We start from the raw sequence: 19,327 nt of genomic DNA on the forward strand, positions 1-19,327 counted from the left end.
TCTCCATAGCGGGGGTTGTTGACCGGCCTGTCTGCACGCAGACGGGCCTGTGGCTGATCTCACACCAGATGAGGTAAGGGCTGCCTGTTCGTTGGCCCAATTATGTAAGGAAAGTGTCCCACTCAACCAAATTGTGTGCGCTCATCCATCATCTAAAGTAGATGCGAAGTGGGATAGGACATGGTGCATAAAGTATGCCTTTCCTTCATGTGAAAAGTTCCAGACTTACAGTTTGTGTCAGGAGGTGGCAGGAAAGGAGGAGGAAGAAGGACGGAAAGAAAGGAGAAGTTATGTTAGCCCAGCAGGGAGCCCACCTCAGGCAGCTGGGATGCAAACACCGGGATTGTATGTAAGACGTCTGTGGTGGGAACTCATTCACTCAGGCTCACAGGGCAACTGATGGGAAGCAAATGCTGTGCTCCAAGGAGGGACGCGCGATAGAGGGGAGAAGAGCTCTGGGGTTTGGGTGAGAAAATATCTCCTGTAGTTGCTAAACCTCTTCACGGCCAGGGCGGTGGCTTTCTATAACTCAGGGGGCAGATGTTCAATTTAACTATTATTGTACCAGCAGCACTTCTGTAACATACACCTTCTGTTGAACAAAATGAACAGCTTTCCCTTTTTATTTGTTATTTCTTTTGTCAAAGAAAAATTTCAAATGTTGACATTATCAAGTCTGACACAGGGGGCTCAGGCCTACTGAATAGAGACCAAAACCCAAAAGACGCTCTAGGTCGGTCAAAGTCAGGCTGCAGCGCCTGTTTCAGGTTTGTCGCTCGGTCCTTCCCCCAGTTAATGGGGGACCGTGCAGGTCCCCCCAGCCGTCCACCTCTCTCCTTCTCCTCTGCCATCGCACACTCTTCATGACCTTCTCCCCTCGCCTGTCCAGTCGCCCTTACTCAGCTCTCCGGTCCGGTGTGCCTTTCTCTGTGGCCACGTGTGGATCTCCAAGGTGGAATTAGTCGTTTGATCCTCTGGGTTACCCATTACTCTTGGAGCTGGCTCACTGCTGTTCCCTTCACACGGTCTCTGCATCCGTTCGGTCGCATCTCTCTGCTGTTCTCTGAGCTCCTCAGAGGCAGGGAGCATCTCATTCATCTTTGATTGCAAAACATTTCTCCAGAGAGACGTGAGGCAGAGATGTTTTTCCTATTGATGTAAACGTTTTGTTTTGAATGAGGAATATTTTTAGAGCCACGGGCTGTCCCAAATAACGAGATTTTCAGTTGCTTAAATACTGCGGTGCTGAAAACAATGGTGAGGCTGAGGACTCGGGATAAAAATCCTGACAACTTTACCACTTTCTTGAGCCTCAGTGTCATACCCTCTGGCCGAGATTTTATTTAGGAGAAGCCATGTTACAGAAGAGACCCATGGCTTCCATGAAGTATGTATATTGAGTATTTGGGGACGTAATTAAGTATCAGCAATCTGAAGAGTATTTTTAATGAGAACACCGTATCTCCACAATCCCCAATAATTCTAACTAATTGAGGCTTCATTACAATCTATTATATGCTGCCAAGAGGAGCCCTTACAGTGGGAAAGGGCTAAGTCTGCCACGTAAAGCCAGTGACCTTCATCGTAATGATTTAATGAACTGCAGGCTCCACTCGACTCCCACACCGAAACCCCTCTGCCTCCAGGAAATGGCACGCGTGTTGGGAAAGGAGCACCTGCTCGCCCGGGTACGTCCTGGGAGTCCTGGGCAAGGCGTCTTCCTGAGCACCCGCTCTCTGCCAAGCGCCACGCCCATCTCTTGCATGATTCTGTCATTAGGTCTGAGCACTGGGAGGACCCCGTTTTGCACGGAGGGGGTTCCTGAAGCTGGAAGGACTTGCCGAAGATCGGAGGGCTATCACAGTGAGGGCCCCACCCCAGCTGTCCCACTGCCTGTGGGCTTCTAAGCAACTCATACATGGGTGCCTGTGCCAAGGCGGTGGCTCACGCACAGTAAGGTTCAACAAAACCAGTGTCTTTTCTGATTCCTTCCTCCCTCGTGTTATACATTCTCCCCGGCCCCATTAGAGTTAGAGAACACGGGAAAAATGGACATTTTTACCTACTGTCATTTTCTTACCAAACTATAAATAGTGTAACTTGAGTAAGTCAGCACCCTATGTTTCTATATCAGTGGAATTAATTTTGCTTAAATTTTTCACTCTCACTTTAATCCTTAGGCTATGAAACATTATAAAAGTTTACTTTTATGAACAAATAAGTTGGTGCTAGGGTTGGATTTATAGCATCTTTATCAAAAAGCCTGATGGCCTACATGCCTTATAAGTATTTAAGGGACTGTCAGCCCTCTTTATTTTAATATAGAGGGCTGACAGTAACAAGAGAATATAAAAAACTAAAATTTCAAAATCTTTGGATCATCCTTATAGAGTACGATCATTCTCTCTTGACTTATTACAGATGACTAGACTATAAGCATTGTGAAGGTAGAGGGAATATTTTGTTTGTTCACTATATCCTCGGTAGAAGCAGTTAATTTTATTAAAGAAATATAGGAATCACTCCCAGTGTTCACATTTGTGTTAAATAATTTATATCAAGGAGGGCAGTTTTTCCTTTGGAAACCTCTGGACTCCTTAGAAAACCTTACCTGACTATATATGCATCTTACTTTTTGTGGGTGTATAAACTATACAGAGACCTTTCATAAAGCCATTCATTGCTTATTTGCATCATTGGAATGGTGTCTGCATCCCTCTCCATCTGTCCGTTGAATTAGCCCTCTAGGTTTAGCCCTGTGATTGGTCTTCTCCAAGAACCCCAGTTATCTTCCCAGAGCAGAGCCAACAGCAGCCCGTGTAAGCCTCCTGGCTGGCCTCCCAATCCCAGCAGGCAGTTCTCTTGGTTCCCTGCCTCCGAGTGCAGTGAGAAGATGCTGCCACTTTCACAAAAGCAGTTCTGCTGCCAAGAGTGTGGGATCCAGGTCTGACACCCGGACGTGCTGGGGGGAGACCTTGGCTGGGACTCAGCATAGGAAACATGTCTCCATTCAGTCCCAGTAGAAAGCTGTACCTCTCCAGCTAATAGACCCTGACAGGACATAAATTGAACTTGGACTAAAGACTAGGACGAAGGCCATGTATATTCCCCAGTTGGCAATCCTTTCAGATGGTATCTTTTGAAAGCTTTGCATGGAGCCTGGATAACCTGGCACCGTGTAGGACATCAGAGGATGGGCACTTCCACCATTCTCTTTAGATAGTTAGGTTATAAACTAGCAGGTTACAAGGAGCTGGAAAGCAAGGATGGTCTTGTCTTCTATTACTTAAAGAATTTTTATCAGAAATCCAAGTAAGAGCCCGGCCGGCATGGCTCGGTGGTTGAGCATCGAAATGCAAGTAAGATTAACGAGTAGGAACCGAGGCTACAACTAAAAGAGCACTCTGGACTTTTTAAAAATATATCTTTAATGTTGATTTCAGAGAGCAAGGGAGAGGGGAGAGAGATAGAAACATCAATGATGAGAGAGATTCATTGATTGGCTGCCTCCTGCACACCCCCACACTGGAGATGGAGCCCACAACCTGGGCCTGTGCCCTGACCAGGAATTGAACCATGACCTCCTGATTCGTAGGCCAGCGCTCAACCCCAGAGCCCTGCTGGCTGGGCACACTCTGGACTTTTATAGATGAGCAGCCCTAGGTCTTTCTTGATTTAGTACATCAACATCAGAGTTTATAAGTGGATTAAGTTCTGAAGTTAGGCTATTAGGATAAAAATTGCTTATGGTCAGGATAATACTAAAAATTACTTAATCGTCTAGTAAGCACACTATAAGTAACTTTAGCAATGAAAACTTAGTGTCATAGGTGTGTATGACCATGTTATATTTATAGTGAAAAATGAGTATACATACAAATGTAACTGGACAATATTCCATTACATCATGCATAAAGTAGGATTAGCATAAATTAAGTGCATCTACAGCAGGTAAATTGTGTGTAATAAGAATACTGTGACATAGTATGAAGGTGACTTAGAATTGGACTTCAAGAAAATTAGTTATCTTCTGGTCTCTACATCAATAAAAATGACCTTGAGCGAGTTGCTTTGTCATTGCTGAGACTTGAACCCTTTTCAGCAGTGCCAGTCTGAGTGCCCTTTCCCTTATGTCATAGACAAATAGATAACAGCGCATCTCAGTGGCACGTTCTCTTCCTGCTCAGCTCATAGCACGGGCTTGAGGACTATGAGAACAGAGGACATGAGAGCAGGTAGAGTATGTAGGTTGGTCCTTGAAGAACAGCCCAGATTTGATCCCCACTCTGGATGCTCAACCCTCTGATGGCTCTGGACAGCAGGGTCCTTTCTGATAGCAAAGATGTCCCAGTAAATGCAAATATTATGACATTTTCCTGATGAATAACATTTTTATTTCAAATAATCTAGTAACAGATAAAGAAGTAGTAATTTCAAGAAAAACATTCAAAAGACTGCCTCCGGTATAGTCTTACTGGTTTTCATAAAATACCGACTCCACTTTTCACAGAGAACAAATCTGAAGATCAGATTAAAGTGAATATGGCATAAGGATGTCTCTGTCCATGACAAACCGCACGTACGAAGGTGGTAAACCGCACGGCCCAGGTGCACAGTGGGCTATCCCATCGAGGTTTGCGTGTGTTCGGTGATGTTCATACAACACCAAAATCACTTCAGGACACATTTTTCAGAGCATGTCCTGTCGTTAAGCAGCACATGACTATACATAAATGGAATGGAATCGGTGGAGTGAGCGGATAAATGCACACTATTTAATGTGCTTAATTTTCTTAGCTGTCATGGAGCCAACTTGCTGGTGACTTTTCTCGTTTTATTAGATAAATCAAATGAGAGAGATAAGTTAGTACTTAGAGCGCAGGATCGGAATGAAAAATAAAAGAAAACCTATGTCTAAACAAGAAGTCCATGGACATCAGATGTCACAGACATCTCTCCCAAGGCAAGACAAACAGTCTGATGTTACCTTCATCATTTAAAATGCTGGGCAGAAAAAAAAAACACATAAAAAAATAAATAAAATGAAATGCTAGTCAGAGCCTGGACATAGTGGCTCAGTGGCTGAGCATCGACCTATGAACCAGGAGGTCATGGTTCAGTTCCCAGTCAGGGCACACATTTTGGCTGTGATCTCAATCCCCAGTAGAGGACGTACAGGAGGCAGCCATCAATGATTCTCTCTCACCTTTGATGTTTCCATCCCTCCCTCCCTCTCCCTTCCTCTCTGAAATCAATAAAAATATATTAAAAAATAAAACGCTAGATAGAGTGCTTCAGGGCCTGGGGCAGGAGGCCCTTGGCCAGGGCAACATGAGCCAACTGCCCTGGGAGACTTTTCTGCATCTATTTCCACATTCTGTTGTGTGTGTTTTTTTAATTTTTTATTGTTAACAATATTACAGATGTCCCCCATTTCCCACCCTCCCTCGCCTTTGCCCACCTCCACCCAGCCCTGCCCTACCCGCCCTGGCCTTCACCACGCTGTTGTCTGTGTCCATGTCTATGCATGCATGTTCTTTGCTAATCCTTCCACCTTCTTTATCCAGTCCTCCCCACCCCATCCCCTGACACCGTCAGTCTGTTCCATGTATCCATGCCTCTGGTTCAGTTTTGCTCATCATATAAGTGAGAACATATGGTCCTGTCTTTCTCTGACTGGCTTACTTCACTTAGCATAATGCTCTCCAGTTCCCTCCATGATGTCATACGAGGTAAGAGTTCCTTCTTTTTCACAGCCACGTAGCATTCCATTGTGTAAATCTACCATTGCTTTTCTACCCACTCATCTGCTTATGGGCACTTGGGCTGTTTTCAGGTCTTAGATACTGTAAATAATGCTCTGTGAACAGAAGAGTGCATATATTCCTTCTGATTGATGTTTCGGGATTCTTAGGGTATATTCGCTGGAGATCGCTGAGTCAAAAGGTAGTCCCATATTTAGTTTTTTGAGGAAACTCCGTACTGTTTTCCACAGAGTCTGCACCAGTCTGCATTCCCACCAGCAATGCGTGAGTGTTCCCTTTTCTCCACATCCTCGCCAGCACTTGCTGTTTGTTGACTTATTGATAGCAGCACTTCTGACAGGTGTGAGGTGATACTTCATTGTGGTTCTAATTTGCATCTCTCTGATGATCAGTGATGGTGAGGGTGTTTTCATATGTCTCTTGGCCATCTGTATGTCCTCTTCAGGTCCTTTGCTCATTTTTTAATTGGATGTTTTGTCTTTCTGATGTTGAGTTGTATGAGTTCTTTATATATTTTGGAAATTAACCCCTTATCAGATGTATCGGCAAACATGTTCACCCATACAGTGGGTTCCCTTTTCATTTTGATGATGGTTTCTTTTGCTGTGAGGAAGCTTTTTAGTTGGATGTAGTCCCAATTGTTTATTTTTCCTGTGTTTCCCTTGCCCTAGGGCAGTGGTCGGCAAACTCATTAGTCAACAGAGCCAAATATCAACAGTACAACGATTAGAATTTCTTTTGAGAACCAAATTTTTTAAACTTAAACTTCTTCTAACGCCACTTCTTCAAAATGGACTCGCCCAGGCCATGGTATTTTGTGGAAGAGCCACACTCAAGGGGCCAAAGAGCTGCATGTGACTCGCGAGCCATAGTTTGCCGACCATGGCCCTAGGAGATATATCGGCAAAAATATTGCTACAGGAGATGTCTGAGGTTTACTGCTTATGTTTTCTTCTAGGATTTTTATAGTGTTGTGGCTTACATTTAAGTCTTTTATCCATTTTGAGTTTATTCTTGTGTGTGGTGTCAGTTGGTGGTCTAGTCTCATTTTTTCCATGTGCCCGTCCCGTTTCCCAGCATCCTATTCTGTTTGATGCTAACATTGAGCAGAACAGAGAAACGCAGTATCTGCTCTCAGGTCCAGGTCACTAATATAAATACACTTACCCTAATGCACTAAGAAGTAATCAACCCACTCTGTGTCAAGGAACGCTTCTGTCCTTTATTTAAAGGCCAAACTCCTCTTGGTATTAGAAACTTTGAAAATTGATTTTACCTTTTTCCAATGCCTGTGATGAATTCCTCCATTAGGACATGCTTTTGTAAATTTTAAGTTGAGACCAAATAAAAGTTCGTTGTGCTTTCAGTAATCATAGGAAAGAGAGCAATGCTACCTTTTGAAAGAATATCATCGGTCTTGTTTTCCCTGCTGGTCGCAATCTAAACTCAAAAATAAGTCCTGCTTTATGTAAATAACTGGAGAATTCGGGAGGCATATTCATACTGACTTTCAGAAGTGACAGAAGTAAGACTCCTGAGAAGGAACGTGTGATTTGGGGGCCCTCTGGTGTCACCCCCAGGGGTCCGTACAGACTCTGGTCCCACCTGCACTTGGGCACGTGTCAGGTCAGGTGTGTCCCCCACTTTATAATGCCCCCTGGTTGGCATACATGCCCTGAGTTCCTCTGTGTGGTCATTGGCAGATGCCAGGCTCTGAATAGGCCCCTATGGCTGAGAGAAATGCTCTATGTGGCTATCAGACAGTATGATATGCAAAGGACAGCAACATTCACAAAAAGGAGGGCTCCAGCAAGAGCAGCTACTCAACAAGTGTTTGTTGATGAATGGGTGAATGAATGAATGAGTGGATGAATGAAATGGGAGCCACACAGGCGTCCTCAAACTACGGCCCGCAGGCCACATGCGGCCCTCCGAGGACATTTATCCTGCCCGCCGGGTGCTGCTGCCTGTCTTGCTTAGCAGCCGACTCGTCCCGGGCCCGCAGTGCACATAGGAATTTGTTCATAGTTGTTTTTTTTTAACTATAGTCCGGCCCTCCAACGGTCTGAGGGACAGTGAACTGGCCCCCTGTTTAAAAAGTTTGAGGACCCCTGGTTTAGAAATTGAATACAGTCCAGTCTTGCAGAACATTCCAAGAACCTGTTTCTAACACTCGACATTTGTGTCCCCAGCCCACACACACCCTTGGCTGCCACCTCCTCCTCCGCTGCCAAGTCTGACCAGGTTTTGGTGACTATTGGCGGCCAGTCCAAGTTCTTGGCCTCTGGAGACGGTGTGCACTTCAAGCCTCCTATCACTCGTCATCATTTCTCAAACCTGAATGAAACATCTTCGTTGTTCTGAGCACATCTCATTGTCGGATCATGTGCCCACTCTTTATTTCACACCTCCCTCCCTCTTTCCTAGCCCTCGATGGACAGCAATGTTGGGGGGAGAGGGGGCACGTGGCCGTACTTACCTGTATAAGACCTACGATGTGAATGTTGTATGTAGTGTAATGCAACTCTAAGAAGAGACAGAAATGAAAACACGCTTGGAGGCAGTGATGTGAGATTTCTCCTCTCTCTGACATCACTCCCTACAAACCTGGGGTCCATTCACCTAGAGCAGTGGTCGGCAAACCGCGGCTCGCGAGCCACATGCAGCTCGCGAGCCGCCGCTGTTTGCCGCTCTGTTGACTAATGAGTTTGCCAACCACTGACCTAAGCATTTTAAAGAGGAACACTGTGGCTCAGTAGTTGAACTTCGACCTATGAACTAGGACAGTGGTCAGCAAACTCATTAGTCAACAGAGCGGCAAACCGCGGCGGCTCGCGAGCCACGGTTTGCCAACCACTGACCTAGGGAGACTGCTTTGAGTCCTTGGTGGAGCCACAGCTCTGCTCCGCCCAGCTGGGCGCCTGTCCCCTCTGCAGCCAAGCCCCAGGTGCCACGAGTCCCCTCACTGCTGAGTGACTTGCAGGGCTGTGAAGGGCTCCAGTCCTATTTGCATCCATTCCCTATTGTTCTGCAGAGAGCGACCGGGAAATTGGGTTACCGGTGACCTGAAAAATCGGGGAATGCAGAGTCATTGCTTTTTAGCTAAATCGTCCATCCCAAGTGAGGCCAATTCTCAGCCTTTCAATGACTCCCCAGTGACAGCGAGGTGCTCAGACCCCAGCATGCACCAGGACCCCCTGTTGGGCTTGTTACAGTGCAGGTCACCAGCCCCCTGCCACCGCATGGGTTTCTGATTCCAAAGGTCAGGGTGGGCCCCAGTGTTTCTTGCGCTCCCTCTACACTCCCACCCTGACAAGCACCCCAGTTCCTCCCCCAGGGTCACCCTGAGCGTTCTGCTCCACCCCTGGGTCATCTCTGGCTCCTGGGGGCAGTGGAGGATGCTGATTGCTTTTGTCGCCCTGTCCTCACAATGGCTGGTCTTCCTTCAGGCTCCGGTGATGTGCCCCCTTCTCTGGGGACCCTCTGCCCCTGTTTGGAAAAGTCACCTCTCCCATATTCCTTTCCTAGCGTGCTATACAAACCTTCAGCTCCGCAAGTGCCACGTTGTACTTCAATCACAGAGTCACCGCAGTGCCCCACCTCCCCGCTTACACACACACACACAGGAAGCCTCATGCAGACCAGGCCTGGTTCCTGCCTGTGTACACTGAGGAGCAGGGAAAGCTGGAGGAGATACAACGGCAGCCCCCACCCCGTAATCAAAGGGAAATGGGACAGGGTCCGTTGCACTTGAGTTTGGAGGGATCCAAAGAGAATTTTCAATTCATTTTGCAACGGAATCACTCAGCATGCAGGAGCGATGCGTGCTCGCATGTTGCGGAATTCTGCAGTGGAGGCTGTGCGCTCCCCCCCCCCCCCCCGCCCCCGCAGTGCCCTGGCTTCCTGCAAAGTGCAGTCCCTGCGGTGGGCAGGGGAGGGGGGCAGGAGCAGGGCCTGGCTGCGGCCCTCCGAAGAAGCCATGCCTGTTCTAATCACTCACATCCGAGAGAGGGTGCCCTGCGCATCCGCACATCCCTGCTGGCACCAGCTCTCTCGGGAGCGGAGAATCTGCCAGGGGCAGCTGCAGGCTGATTGGGATGGACGAGCAAGACACAGGTGCCACTGTTGTCATGGAGATGGGAAGAGACCTTTTCTCAAAGGAAGCGGGAGGGCTGAGGAGGCTGGAGAAAGGGCACTGGGAAGGGTGAAAGAAGGCTTTAGAGAGAGAGGACAGGAGGAAAATAAAGGCCAGGCTGGGAAGGGGACCCAGAGGGCCACATGTGGCAGATTCTGAGACAAAAAGAAAGAAATTGGGGTCTTTACTGGACCCAAAGGGAAATGAAAGGAAAAGGAGCGTTCAATAGGGAACAACAATGAATTCTTACATGTGAACATGGCAGTGAGCGGGCAGGGCCTGCTCTTGGCACTGCAGTCATTCAGGGGTCCTGAGCGAGGGCAAACACAGGACCCTGGGTACCCGCCCCCCCCCCCGCGGTCTGGGAAGACCAGCAGGCTCTTGCTTGGAGGGGCTCAGACCGCTGACTCCCAACTGCAGAGTGAAGGGTTTAAGTTTATTTTTTTTCCACGCACGTACTTTCCAAAGTCTTCCTTTAATGCGTAGTAAGAGGTGAGATTTGCTGTGAATCTGTAGGTCTGTCTGGAATGATCCTAATTGAAAACATACATTACCCACCAGCTGGCTGGGCACGTGAACCAACTCTCTGGAATCCTTGTCTTTAGAAAGAAAAATAAATGGGTGACATGGTCCAAATAAATTGGCTCAGAAGAATCTAACAAGGAAAAACAAAAAACAAACACTATGGCATACTAGGACTAGCAGGATTAAAATTTAGTTCTAAGAAGAATGTAAAGCCCTAGCTGCTTTGGCTCAGTGGATAGAGCGTCTGCCTGTGGACTGAAGGGTCCCGGGTTCAATTCCGGTCAAGGGCACATGCCCAGGTTTTGGGCTTGTTCCCCAGTGGGGGACGTGCAGGAGGCAGCTGATCAATGATTCGCTCTCATCATTAATGTTTCTATCTCTCTCTCCCTCTTCCTTCCTCCCTGAAATCAATAAAAATAAAATTTTTAAAAAAGAAGAAGAATGTAAAGATTTATTTATTTATTTTAAATATTTTTATTTTTATTTCAGAGAGAAAGGGAGATAGAGAGAGAAACATCAATGATGAGAGAGAATCGTTGATCGGCTGCCTCCTGCATGCCCCCTACAGGCAATTGAGCCCACAACCCGGGCATGTGCCCTGACCGGGAATTGAACTGTGACCTGGTTCACAGGTCAACACTCAACCACTGAACCACGCTGGGCGGGCAAGATTTATTTATTTTTAACAAAATATTGAAACCAGGCAGAACAAAACCACATATGCTGTCTATCATATTTAAGCTAGTTAGAATGATTTGTGGGGTTTTTTTACCCATAGGGGGAGGGGGCGGGTTTCTCCACCTACCTGTGCAAACGGATCACAGGTGTGATTAATGCCCCCAAACCCAAGGAGCTGAATGTCAGCAAGCAAGTCCCTACTTGCAGAGGGCCTTGCTAACCTGGTTGCAGTGTGCAGACATGTTCTTGTGGGCATTTTCCCCCAGTCCTCGAGCTTCTTTCTTGGTCTGACTTCGTTGCCCCCGTACTGGGATCCTGACGTGGTGTCTGCGGGCGGCTTAAAGCCTTCTAGGGAGCCATGGCGGGTGTGGCTCAGCTGGTCGGGTGTCCTCCCTGCACCAAAGGGTTGCTGGGGTTTGATTCTCGGTCAGGGTGTATGCTCAGGTTGCAGGCTCGATCCCTAGCGCAGGAGGCAGCCGGTAGATGTTTCTCTCTCATCGATATTTTTCTCTCTCCCTTTCCTCCTCTCTTCTTTAAAAATCTTTAAAAAAAAAAAAAAAAAGCTTCACAGGGATTCTGTTGAAAAATTAGGATACATAATGGGCGTAAACCTAATTTTTAAAAAACATAGCCTTTATATTGGGGTCACTGTATTTCGTATTTAAAAAACTATGTGAAATAGAAGTATCTTTGTTTTAAATTTAACTTTTGGATTACTTTTGCAGGAAAATTAATTAAATGATACAAATGCAATTCAGTGGTTTAGGTAAACAAATTCCAGGTAATCAAATTCTCAAAATCTAAAATCTTCATATGGGATTTCAAAGCAAAGTGAAAAGTCATAGTTACTCATGTGAAAACAGGACTGCACAAGCATGTCAAACTCGCAGCCCGCGGGCCACATGCCTCGTTTATTGGCCCGTGTGAGCCTTCGAGTTTGACGTGCTTGGCGTAGACATTTGCTTATAACAACAGTCAGTCCGGGTCTGATGCTGCCAACTCAACTGAAACAGCCATGGTTCACATGATGGTCTTATTGATACCTGTTAACATCGTGTTAATGCCTGAAATCAGAGCGGTTGAGAAAAGCAATGGGAATCCAAGAAAAGCGTAAAGAAGGAAATCGACTCTAAAGAGAACTGTGACTTTACTGCTCCTGTGTCGCTCGGACTCACACCTAAAGGCAGATGGAGGCATCTGATCCCAGGGGGAGGCTGGCCTGTTAGGCAAATCCATAAATATTTGCTGAACTCATTCATGCTGCTGCTGCTCATACCTTCTTCTGCCTTCCCATCGTGGACTCCCTCGTGCACCTGTGTCTGTTGGCCAAGGACTAGCCCTCCCCACCCCACCCCCGCCCCAGGCAGCTCCCCTGTCTGCATGCCCACTGCTGTGGTTTAGGCACCTCCCATGCTTTATCCTATGCCTTCCCCATTCTGCAGGCTCCACCCACCACACCTCCCCTCCCCCTCCATGCCCACCTGGGGTCTGCCTCTTCTGGCTGCTGCCGACCACTCTCATCGCACCACTTCTGGAAGCCTGCTGGCCCTCACTGCCCACTACCGCACACTTGGACACTTCAGATTTCTCTATGGCACCTTAAGTGTTTGTTTCCTCTCTCCGACTGGATTGCTAAGCGTTTTCAGGGCAGAGAACACATTTCAGAGCCCTGAGAGATCAAAATCCATGGTTTGTACTGAAATGCATACACACACATGTGCCCACATACATGCGAATGCAGGCACACTCACATGCACACGTATGCATGCACTCCCACACATAAGCACATACATACATAACACAAATGCACACTTACATGCACACACACATGTCTATTGACTGCCTGAAAGTCTACAAAACCTTTATTACTTTACAGCATCACTTTGATGGTGTTCTTATAACATATTTGACAAGAATCTGGTTTCTTTTAAAAGGCCAACATGTCAGCCAAAATTGCCCTGCCTATGACTGAGCGGACCCTTCACCCTTAGCAGAGAAAAGCTAACTCGGGCCTCTCCCTACCCAGTTTAAATTGCCATAAATGATCCAAAATGATCCTGTGAGCAGTGCACTCCCCTCCATATCCAGCTTTCAACCTGGAAACGCCTTTACTCTGGAATTTCCATTTCGAGTGTGAGCCCCAAGAAGGAAGGAACCATTTTTTTTTAAATCAGTTCTGGCCCTGGCCGCTGTGGCAGTTGGTTGAGCATCGCCCTGTGCACTGAAAGGTCACTGGTTCGATTCCTGGTTGGGGCACATGTGTGCGCATGTGTGTGCATCAATGTTTCTCTCTCACATCAATGCTTCCCTCTGTCTCTCCCTCGCCCTCTCTTTCTAAAATCAATAAAAACATATTTTAAAAAATTCTGTCCCCCCAGTGCTGGGAAATACCTGGCTGAGTGTCCAGCTCAGTAGATTTTGCCGGGTGACCTTGGGATGGGTGGTGTATGCTGAGACCCCACAAACACAAGCCATCTTTCCAAAACACTTAGACAAGTCGGCCACAGCAGCGTGAGGAGGGGTGGAGAGCACAGGCCCTGGTGCCGGATCCCACCCTGTCCCTCATGCCTGTGACCTCCTGTGTCCCTGGGGGTGGAGTGACGCTGTGTCACGGGGCTGCGGTCAGGGCCGGCTGCTGCATTCATCCAGGAAACGGAAGAGCCCTGGCCGAGAGCAGGCCCTCGACGTGCAGTGGCTTCTCCGGACGCGGTTCCCATGACTACACCCTGTTGTTATTATTATTCCCGTGGTTATTCGATTTCATTTTGGCTTCCCTAACAGACGGGTGGGTGCTGCTCTCCCGCCTGTGGAGTCTCCTTTAGCGTCTTCTTTTCTTTCTTGCACAGGCACCCAAGAAACATTTGCAAAATGGGATCATCCGAGGCTACCAAATCGGTTACCGCGAGTACAGCACTGGGGGCAACTTCCAGTTCAACATCATCAGCATCGACACCACCGGGGACAGCGAGATCTACACCCTGGACAACCTCAACAAGTTCACCCAGTACGGCCTGGTGGTGCAGGCGTGTAACCGGGCCGGCACGGGGCCTTCTTCTCAGGAAATCATCACCACCACCCTCGAGGATGGTAGGTCCGCAGGGCTGGGCCCAGGCTCCTGGCTTTTTTCCTCCAGGGTTTGTTCTGGTTGGGGCGCTGGCTCCACACAGCCTGCCCCCCCCCCCCCCCCCCCCCGCCACCGCTTGCGCATTGCTACATGAAACGAAGGTTGCTTATTCGGTATTGCTCTGCTAATAACCACCCACCGTTATTACAGACTCTCATTATTTCATTTCAGTGCCCAGTGCTCATCTTAGTCCATTGGTTTTGCAGTGACAGAGGCAGCTGGCCTGCTGGTGGGCGGGGTCTCCATGGGGGAGCTGGCCCTTATTAACTCCAGCACTGCATTGATTGGGTCCCGCCCTTGACACGGCTGGATTGCAAAGCCCAAATCCATTTCCTCTCCAGCATCTTTCTCATCCGTTTGCAAACAAGAATTGGGCTTTTCCCTAGTGGCACCACGCTCTCCCTCCAATTGCAAAAGTCTGACCAGGATGCAGAAATCCGGTTTTCTAAGAATTTCTCCCAAATCAATGTTCAGGAGGATTTTTTTTTTCCTTTCTTTCTTTTTTATGATTGTTTTCTATTTTCAAGCATCTGAGATCAGGGAACACACATGAGTGGACTTTGGAGCAAATCTCACGGTGCTGGCGCGCCCCCTAGTGACCATAAGAATTAATTCTCGCTTTTCAGGACAGTGAAGGAAACCTAAAAGCTAGGATTGATTGGTAGTGCTTGAAAAGACAGCGCACCCTGGTGTCCAGAGGCAGGGCATTGTGGGTGCAGAGATGAGATGCGGGGTTCACTGCGGGGATAAGGAGCAGATAGGAAGGCAACAAGCATGCATTGCAATATCTCGTGTGCAGTTACCCACGTGATCATGGGTTTGAGGCGTTTCTTTATCAGTGTACAATTTCCTCTTTTGAAGAAATTGATGACGTCCATTGGAAATTTCTGACCGTTTTTTAGAGAAAGAAAAGTCTTAGGTAACTGGAAACTTAAAGACGGGGGCTTTCCCTCCGCCTTCACAATCTCTGCCATATATGCCCTTGGGCTTATGCTGTGGTGCTCATTTTCCCTTGATGCCTGTGGCTCTGTCAGTATTTTATCCCCTCTCCTACATGCAGCATTTAAGGTTTGCCTAAGCTCCATATGGGAAAATACTCCAAATATTTTCCTAACCTGCATCTTAGTCCATTTTCTCTCCTTCCCCGGACAGAATGTTTTAGTATTGAAAGGGGGCTGCGGGCGGATGGGGCGGTAAACGAGCTATGATGACATGCCTGCTTTTTCACACTTTTCAGGAGCTAGGCTTCCAATATACATCCCAGATATTACTAAAGAGAGGGGACGTATTGTACAAAGTAAATGCAACTTAAAGCAATAACTTATAGGGGTGGTGGCACATACCCCAGACAAGCATTGGGCTCACGCAGTAAGATCGGGAGTGTTCACAGCTCCTCGAGCCTGGGACGGCCTCCTTAGAGTGAAGTAGCTCATCTGGGAAGAGCGACTGTGGCAGTCTATTAATACATATGCATAAACTCATGATATTCTACTGAGTTGCCCATAATACGTGTACAGGGGGAATAGTATTCCGTTTTCCTTAATTCTGGGAATCGAGTGCAATTGTTTTCTTTGGCTTGCGCATTGCTACGTGAAACGAAGGTTGCTTATTCGGTATTGCTCTGCTAATAAAACCACCCACCGTTATTACAGACTCTCATTATTTCATTTCAGTGCCCAGTTACCCCCCTGAAAATGTCCAAGCCATAGCAACATCACCGGAAAGCATATCCATTTCCTGGTCCACACTGTCCAAGGAAGCTCTGAACGGAATCCTCCAAGGCTTCCGAGTCATCTACTGGGCCAACCTCATGGACGGAGGTAAGAGGATGAAGCAACCTTGCGTTTGCCCCAAAAGATACGCCATGGAATTTGCAGACCCGGGTCCCCATGTGGGTTCAGGACACAGTGGGCGTTTCTTTATCACTGAACAGTTTTCTCTTTTCCCCACGCCCTTCGGTCCCTGTCTCTCATCCATCATGTTAACAGGTGTGTACAGCTCTTTACGGCATCACGTCTCCCCAAAAAGCACCTGGGGGTATAGCAGGGGGTGGCGCGTGGGAAATCTAGGCATAGGTGTGTTTTCCTAATTCTAAGCACCTGTGTCAAACCTCTGCAGGCAGCAACCAAACCTTGGTCTGTATTTAGAAAGTTCGACGTGATGTAGATGCTCATAGGTTGGCCTCTTATTCTCCAACAGAACTCAGCAGGGAAACTTCCTAAGTTGGCCTCCCAGGGGGGTCAGAGGAATGGAGAATGCCTTGAGGGGGATGCGGTTGCCCCCCGAGGATCCATTATATCCATGTTTGTGTCCTCTTCTTCTTGTTTCTCCTCCTCCTCCTTCCCCTCCCACTGCTGCTTTTTCCTCATTCTTCTCATTTCTTTATGTTGGTTTTTTTCTTTCAAGTTTTAGTACAGAAAGTCCCCTATTTGGGCAAAGTACCTGCTCAGGTGGTGGCAAGATTGGGGCCAGATGTGTCTTAGGTCAAATACATGTGGGTGACTTTGCTTTCGGATGGGGGGTGTCGCTGAGCCAGGCTGATCCCCCCTCGATGAGCATGATAGGTGCCCGCCTGCATTGTGGCCCTAACAGGAAAGGCCTCCTAGGTCTGCTTACTAAGTGTGAGCCAAGATTTTGGAGACCCACACCCACATCCTCCCCTGCTGTCCTTCCCCAGCCTCCTCCTGCACCCCTACCCTTAAGCCCAGCCTCCTCCTCACCCCTGCCCCTGGGCCCTGCCTCCTCGTGCACCCCTGCCCTGGGCCCTGCCTCCTCCTGCTCCCCTGCCCCTGTGCCCTGCCTCCTCCTGCACCCCTGCCCTGGGCCCCTCCTTCTCCTGCAATCCTACCCCAGGCCCCGCCTCCTCCTGCACCCCTACCCCAAGGCCCCGCCTCCTCCTGCACCCCTGCCCTGGGCCCCTCCTTCTCCTGCAATCCTACCCCAGGCCCCGCCTCCTCCTGCACCCCTGCCCTGGGCCCCACCTCCTCCTCACCCCTGCCCCTGGGCCCTGCCTCCTCCTCACCCCTGCCCTGGGCCCCGCCTCCTCCTCACCCCTGCCCTGGGCCCCACCTCCTCCTCACCCCTGCCCCTGGGCCCTGCCTCCTCCTCACCCCTGCCCCTGGGCCCTGCCTCCTCGTGCACCCCTGCTCTGGGCCCCGCCTCCTTTCTGGCCTGGGGTGTCTTTCAGCCCCTCGGAGTGAGTGAGTGTGGCCTCCTGGTGCACAGTCACCTGAGTCTGAGCAAACACAGCTGAGCCCCCAGATACATCCCACTCCTGCTCAGGACCCCGGGCCCGCTCTGCCAGGCAGGTAGATGGGCCCCAGGGGGCTCTCCTATTGATCCCAGGAGGGAGGAAGAGGACATTAGCAGAAGGATGGTGATTTGTTCAGTCACTAGCAGTGTCCAAGCCTCAACTAGTTCTGTCTGTGGCCAGACTTGCTCCTCTGGGCTGAGGCTGAGACTCGGTTCCTCCCATGTCCAGCGTAGCCCCTGCTCGGCTCCAGGCACTGGGAGGCATTCTGTAGAGTCGCCTGCTCGCCCTGCAGCAGACGAGTTCGCTGAGCATCTGCTCCGTGCTGGACGCGTCTCCACACTGAGGATGCAGCCCCGCCGGGGATGTTCCAGACTAGGGAGCAAGGGAGATCTCCCGAATGTACACCCACCAGCCCAACAGTGCACAGCAGTCCCCGGCAGATTCAAGTACATGATTCTCCCACAACTTCACCCTCTCCTCCCACACATGCTTCTGTAAATCTCACAGGTGTAGAGTTAAAGGCAACAGAAATGTGCCACCGTGTCTATTGTATTGAGGTTAAGCTATAGGGGATCATTGCATAGGCCTGGTCTGGTTCCTACTCCTCATCGAGAACAAGACAAAACTGAAGCCCTAACACTCCCCTAAAGACAGTGTGACCCTAAAATTACTCCAGTTTTCTTCTTATTGGAAACATTTCCAGAGTCCATTGGGGACTCTCCAGTCATATTTTCACATATCACCTGTATTTGCCACCCTGCCTAAGGATCTAAGTCCCAGGATGGACGATGTGGCTTAGTATATGGTTCCGTCAACTTGACGCTCTTAAAGGTTTAAAAACTTGGATATTCAAACACATAAACTTAACAAATGATGCTTGGGAATGCATAGTGTTCCCCAAATACTTTTAGTCCTTGTATGAAGATCCAAGTGACATGCTTCATGCCCGGTGTAGAAGCCCTACACGCACCTTTTAGAAGATGAGAGAGAAACCCTCCGAACAGAAACCTACTCACCAGCACTCACGCCTTTCCTGCCACCTCCGGGAGGCGACATTCATCAGTTAGCATGAACTTTCGTGGAATTTTGCTCAAATTCCTCAGGCTGCGGTCCAGAGTTTCCCACGGACGCAGAACATGTAGTGACTGTGTAGAGATCTACACCCACTGATCCTTGAGGACACATTGCACACACACTCACTCGCACACTCACATTCACACATACACACACTCACTCACACACTCACACATGTGCACACAGTCTCATACACTCATATACACTCAGTCACACATACTCTCACATACTCTCACTCACACTCACACGCACACACTCAGACGGGCCTGAAGAGGCTGAAGTTGTTACCACCACTGTGATTAGTAATTGCCCCAAAGGTTTTTAAAAATCGGTGTAAGACAGCAATTTGCTATGGCTAATGTGATCAGATAAAATAAAACTGGCTAATATATCTTTGATAGCATAGGCTAAATCACAGCATGCCTGTGAAATGTCTGAGTATTTTATCATAATCAGAAAGTTAAGTAACTTTGAGGCCTGACCGAAGCAATTCCTCTAAGATTGCCAGGAAAACTGCACATTTTGAAAAGTCACCACTTCCATCTGAATCTGAGCTACTTCTCATCCCTTTTGTCTTCAGGACAAAAACAGTGGATTCTAACGTGAAGTAGCATGCAGACACCACCCGGGGCGCTGCTGTGGTGGGGGGCGGCTCCGGAGCAGTTACCCCCACCCCTATTTGGTTTTCTGCCTTAAAACACTTGGAGAATGAGAGGGGGTATAAATCAAGACATACAACTTGCATTTCAAAATATAATTTTAAAAATAGTTTT

The 19,327-nt window shown here is 48.4% G+C and overlaps 1 protein-coding gene across 3 annotated transcripts in view; it reads left to right on the forward strand.

The window, feature by feature from the left end:
* The window catches only part of DSCAM (DS cell adhesion molecule), a 469,811-nt gene that overhangs the window by 366,395 nt on the left and 84,089 nt on the right, over positions 1 to 19,327 (forward strand). For all 3 annotated transcript variants that reach the window (XM_080655259.1, XM_080655257.1, XM_080655258.1), the window contains 2 exons: positions 13,950 to 14,190; positions 15,901 to 16,047. In XM_080655259.1, coding sequence (XP_080511385.1) covers positions 13,950 to 14,190; positions 15,901 to 16,047 — 388 coding nt within the window. The remainder of the gene's footprint in view (positions 1 to 13,949; positions 14,191 to 15,900; positions 16,048 to 19,327) is intronic.

Source organism: Plecotus auritus (genome assembly GCF_963455305.1).
Source record: "Plecotus auritus genome assembly, chromosome: 2".
Taxonomy (NCBI): domain Eukaryota; kingdom Metazoa; phylum Chordata; class Mammalia; order Chiroptera; family Vespertilionidae; genus Plecotus; species Plecotus auritus.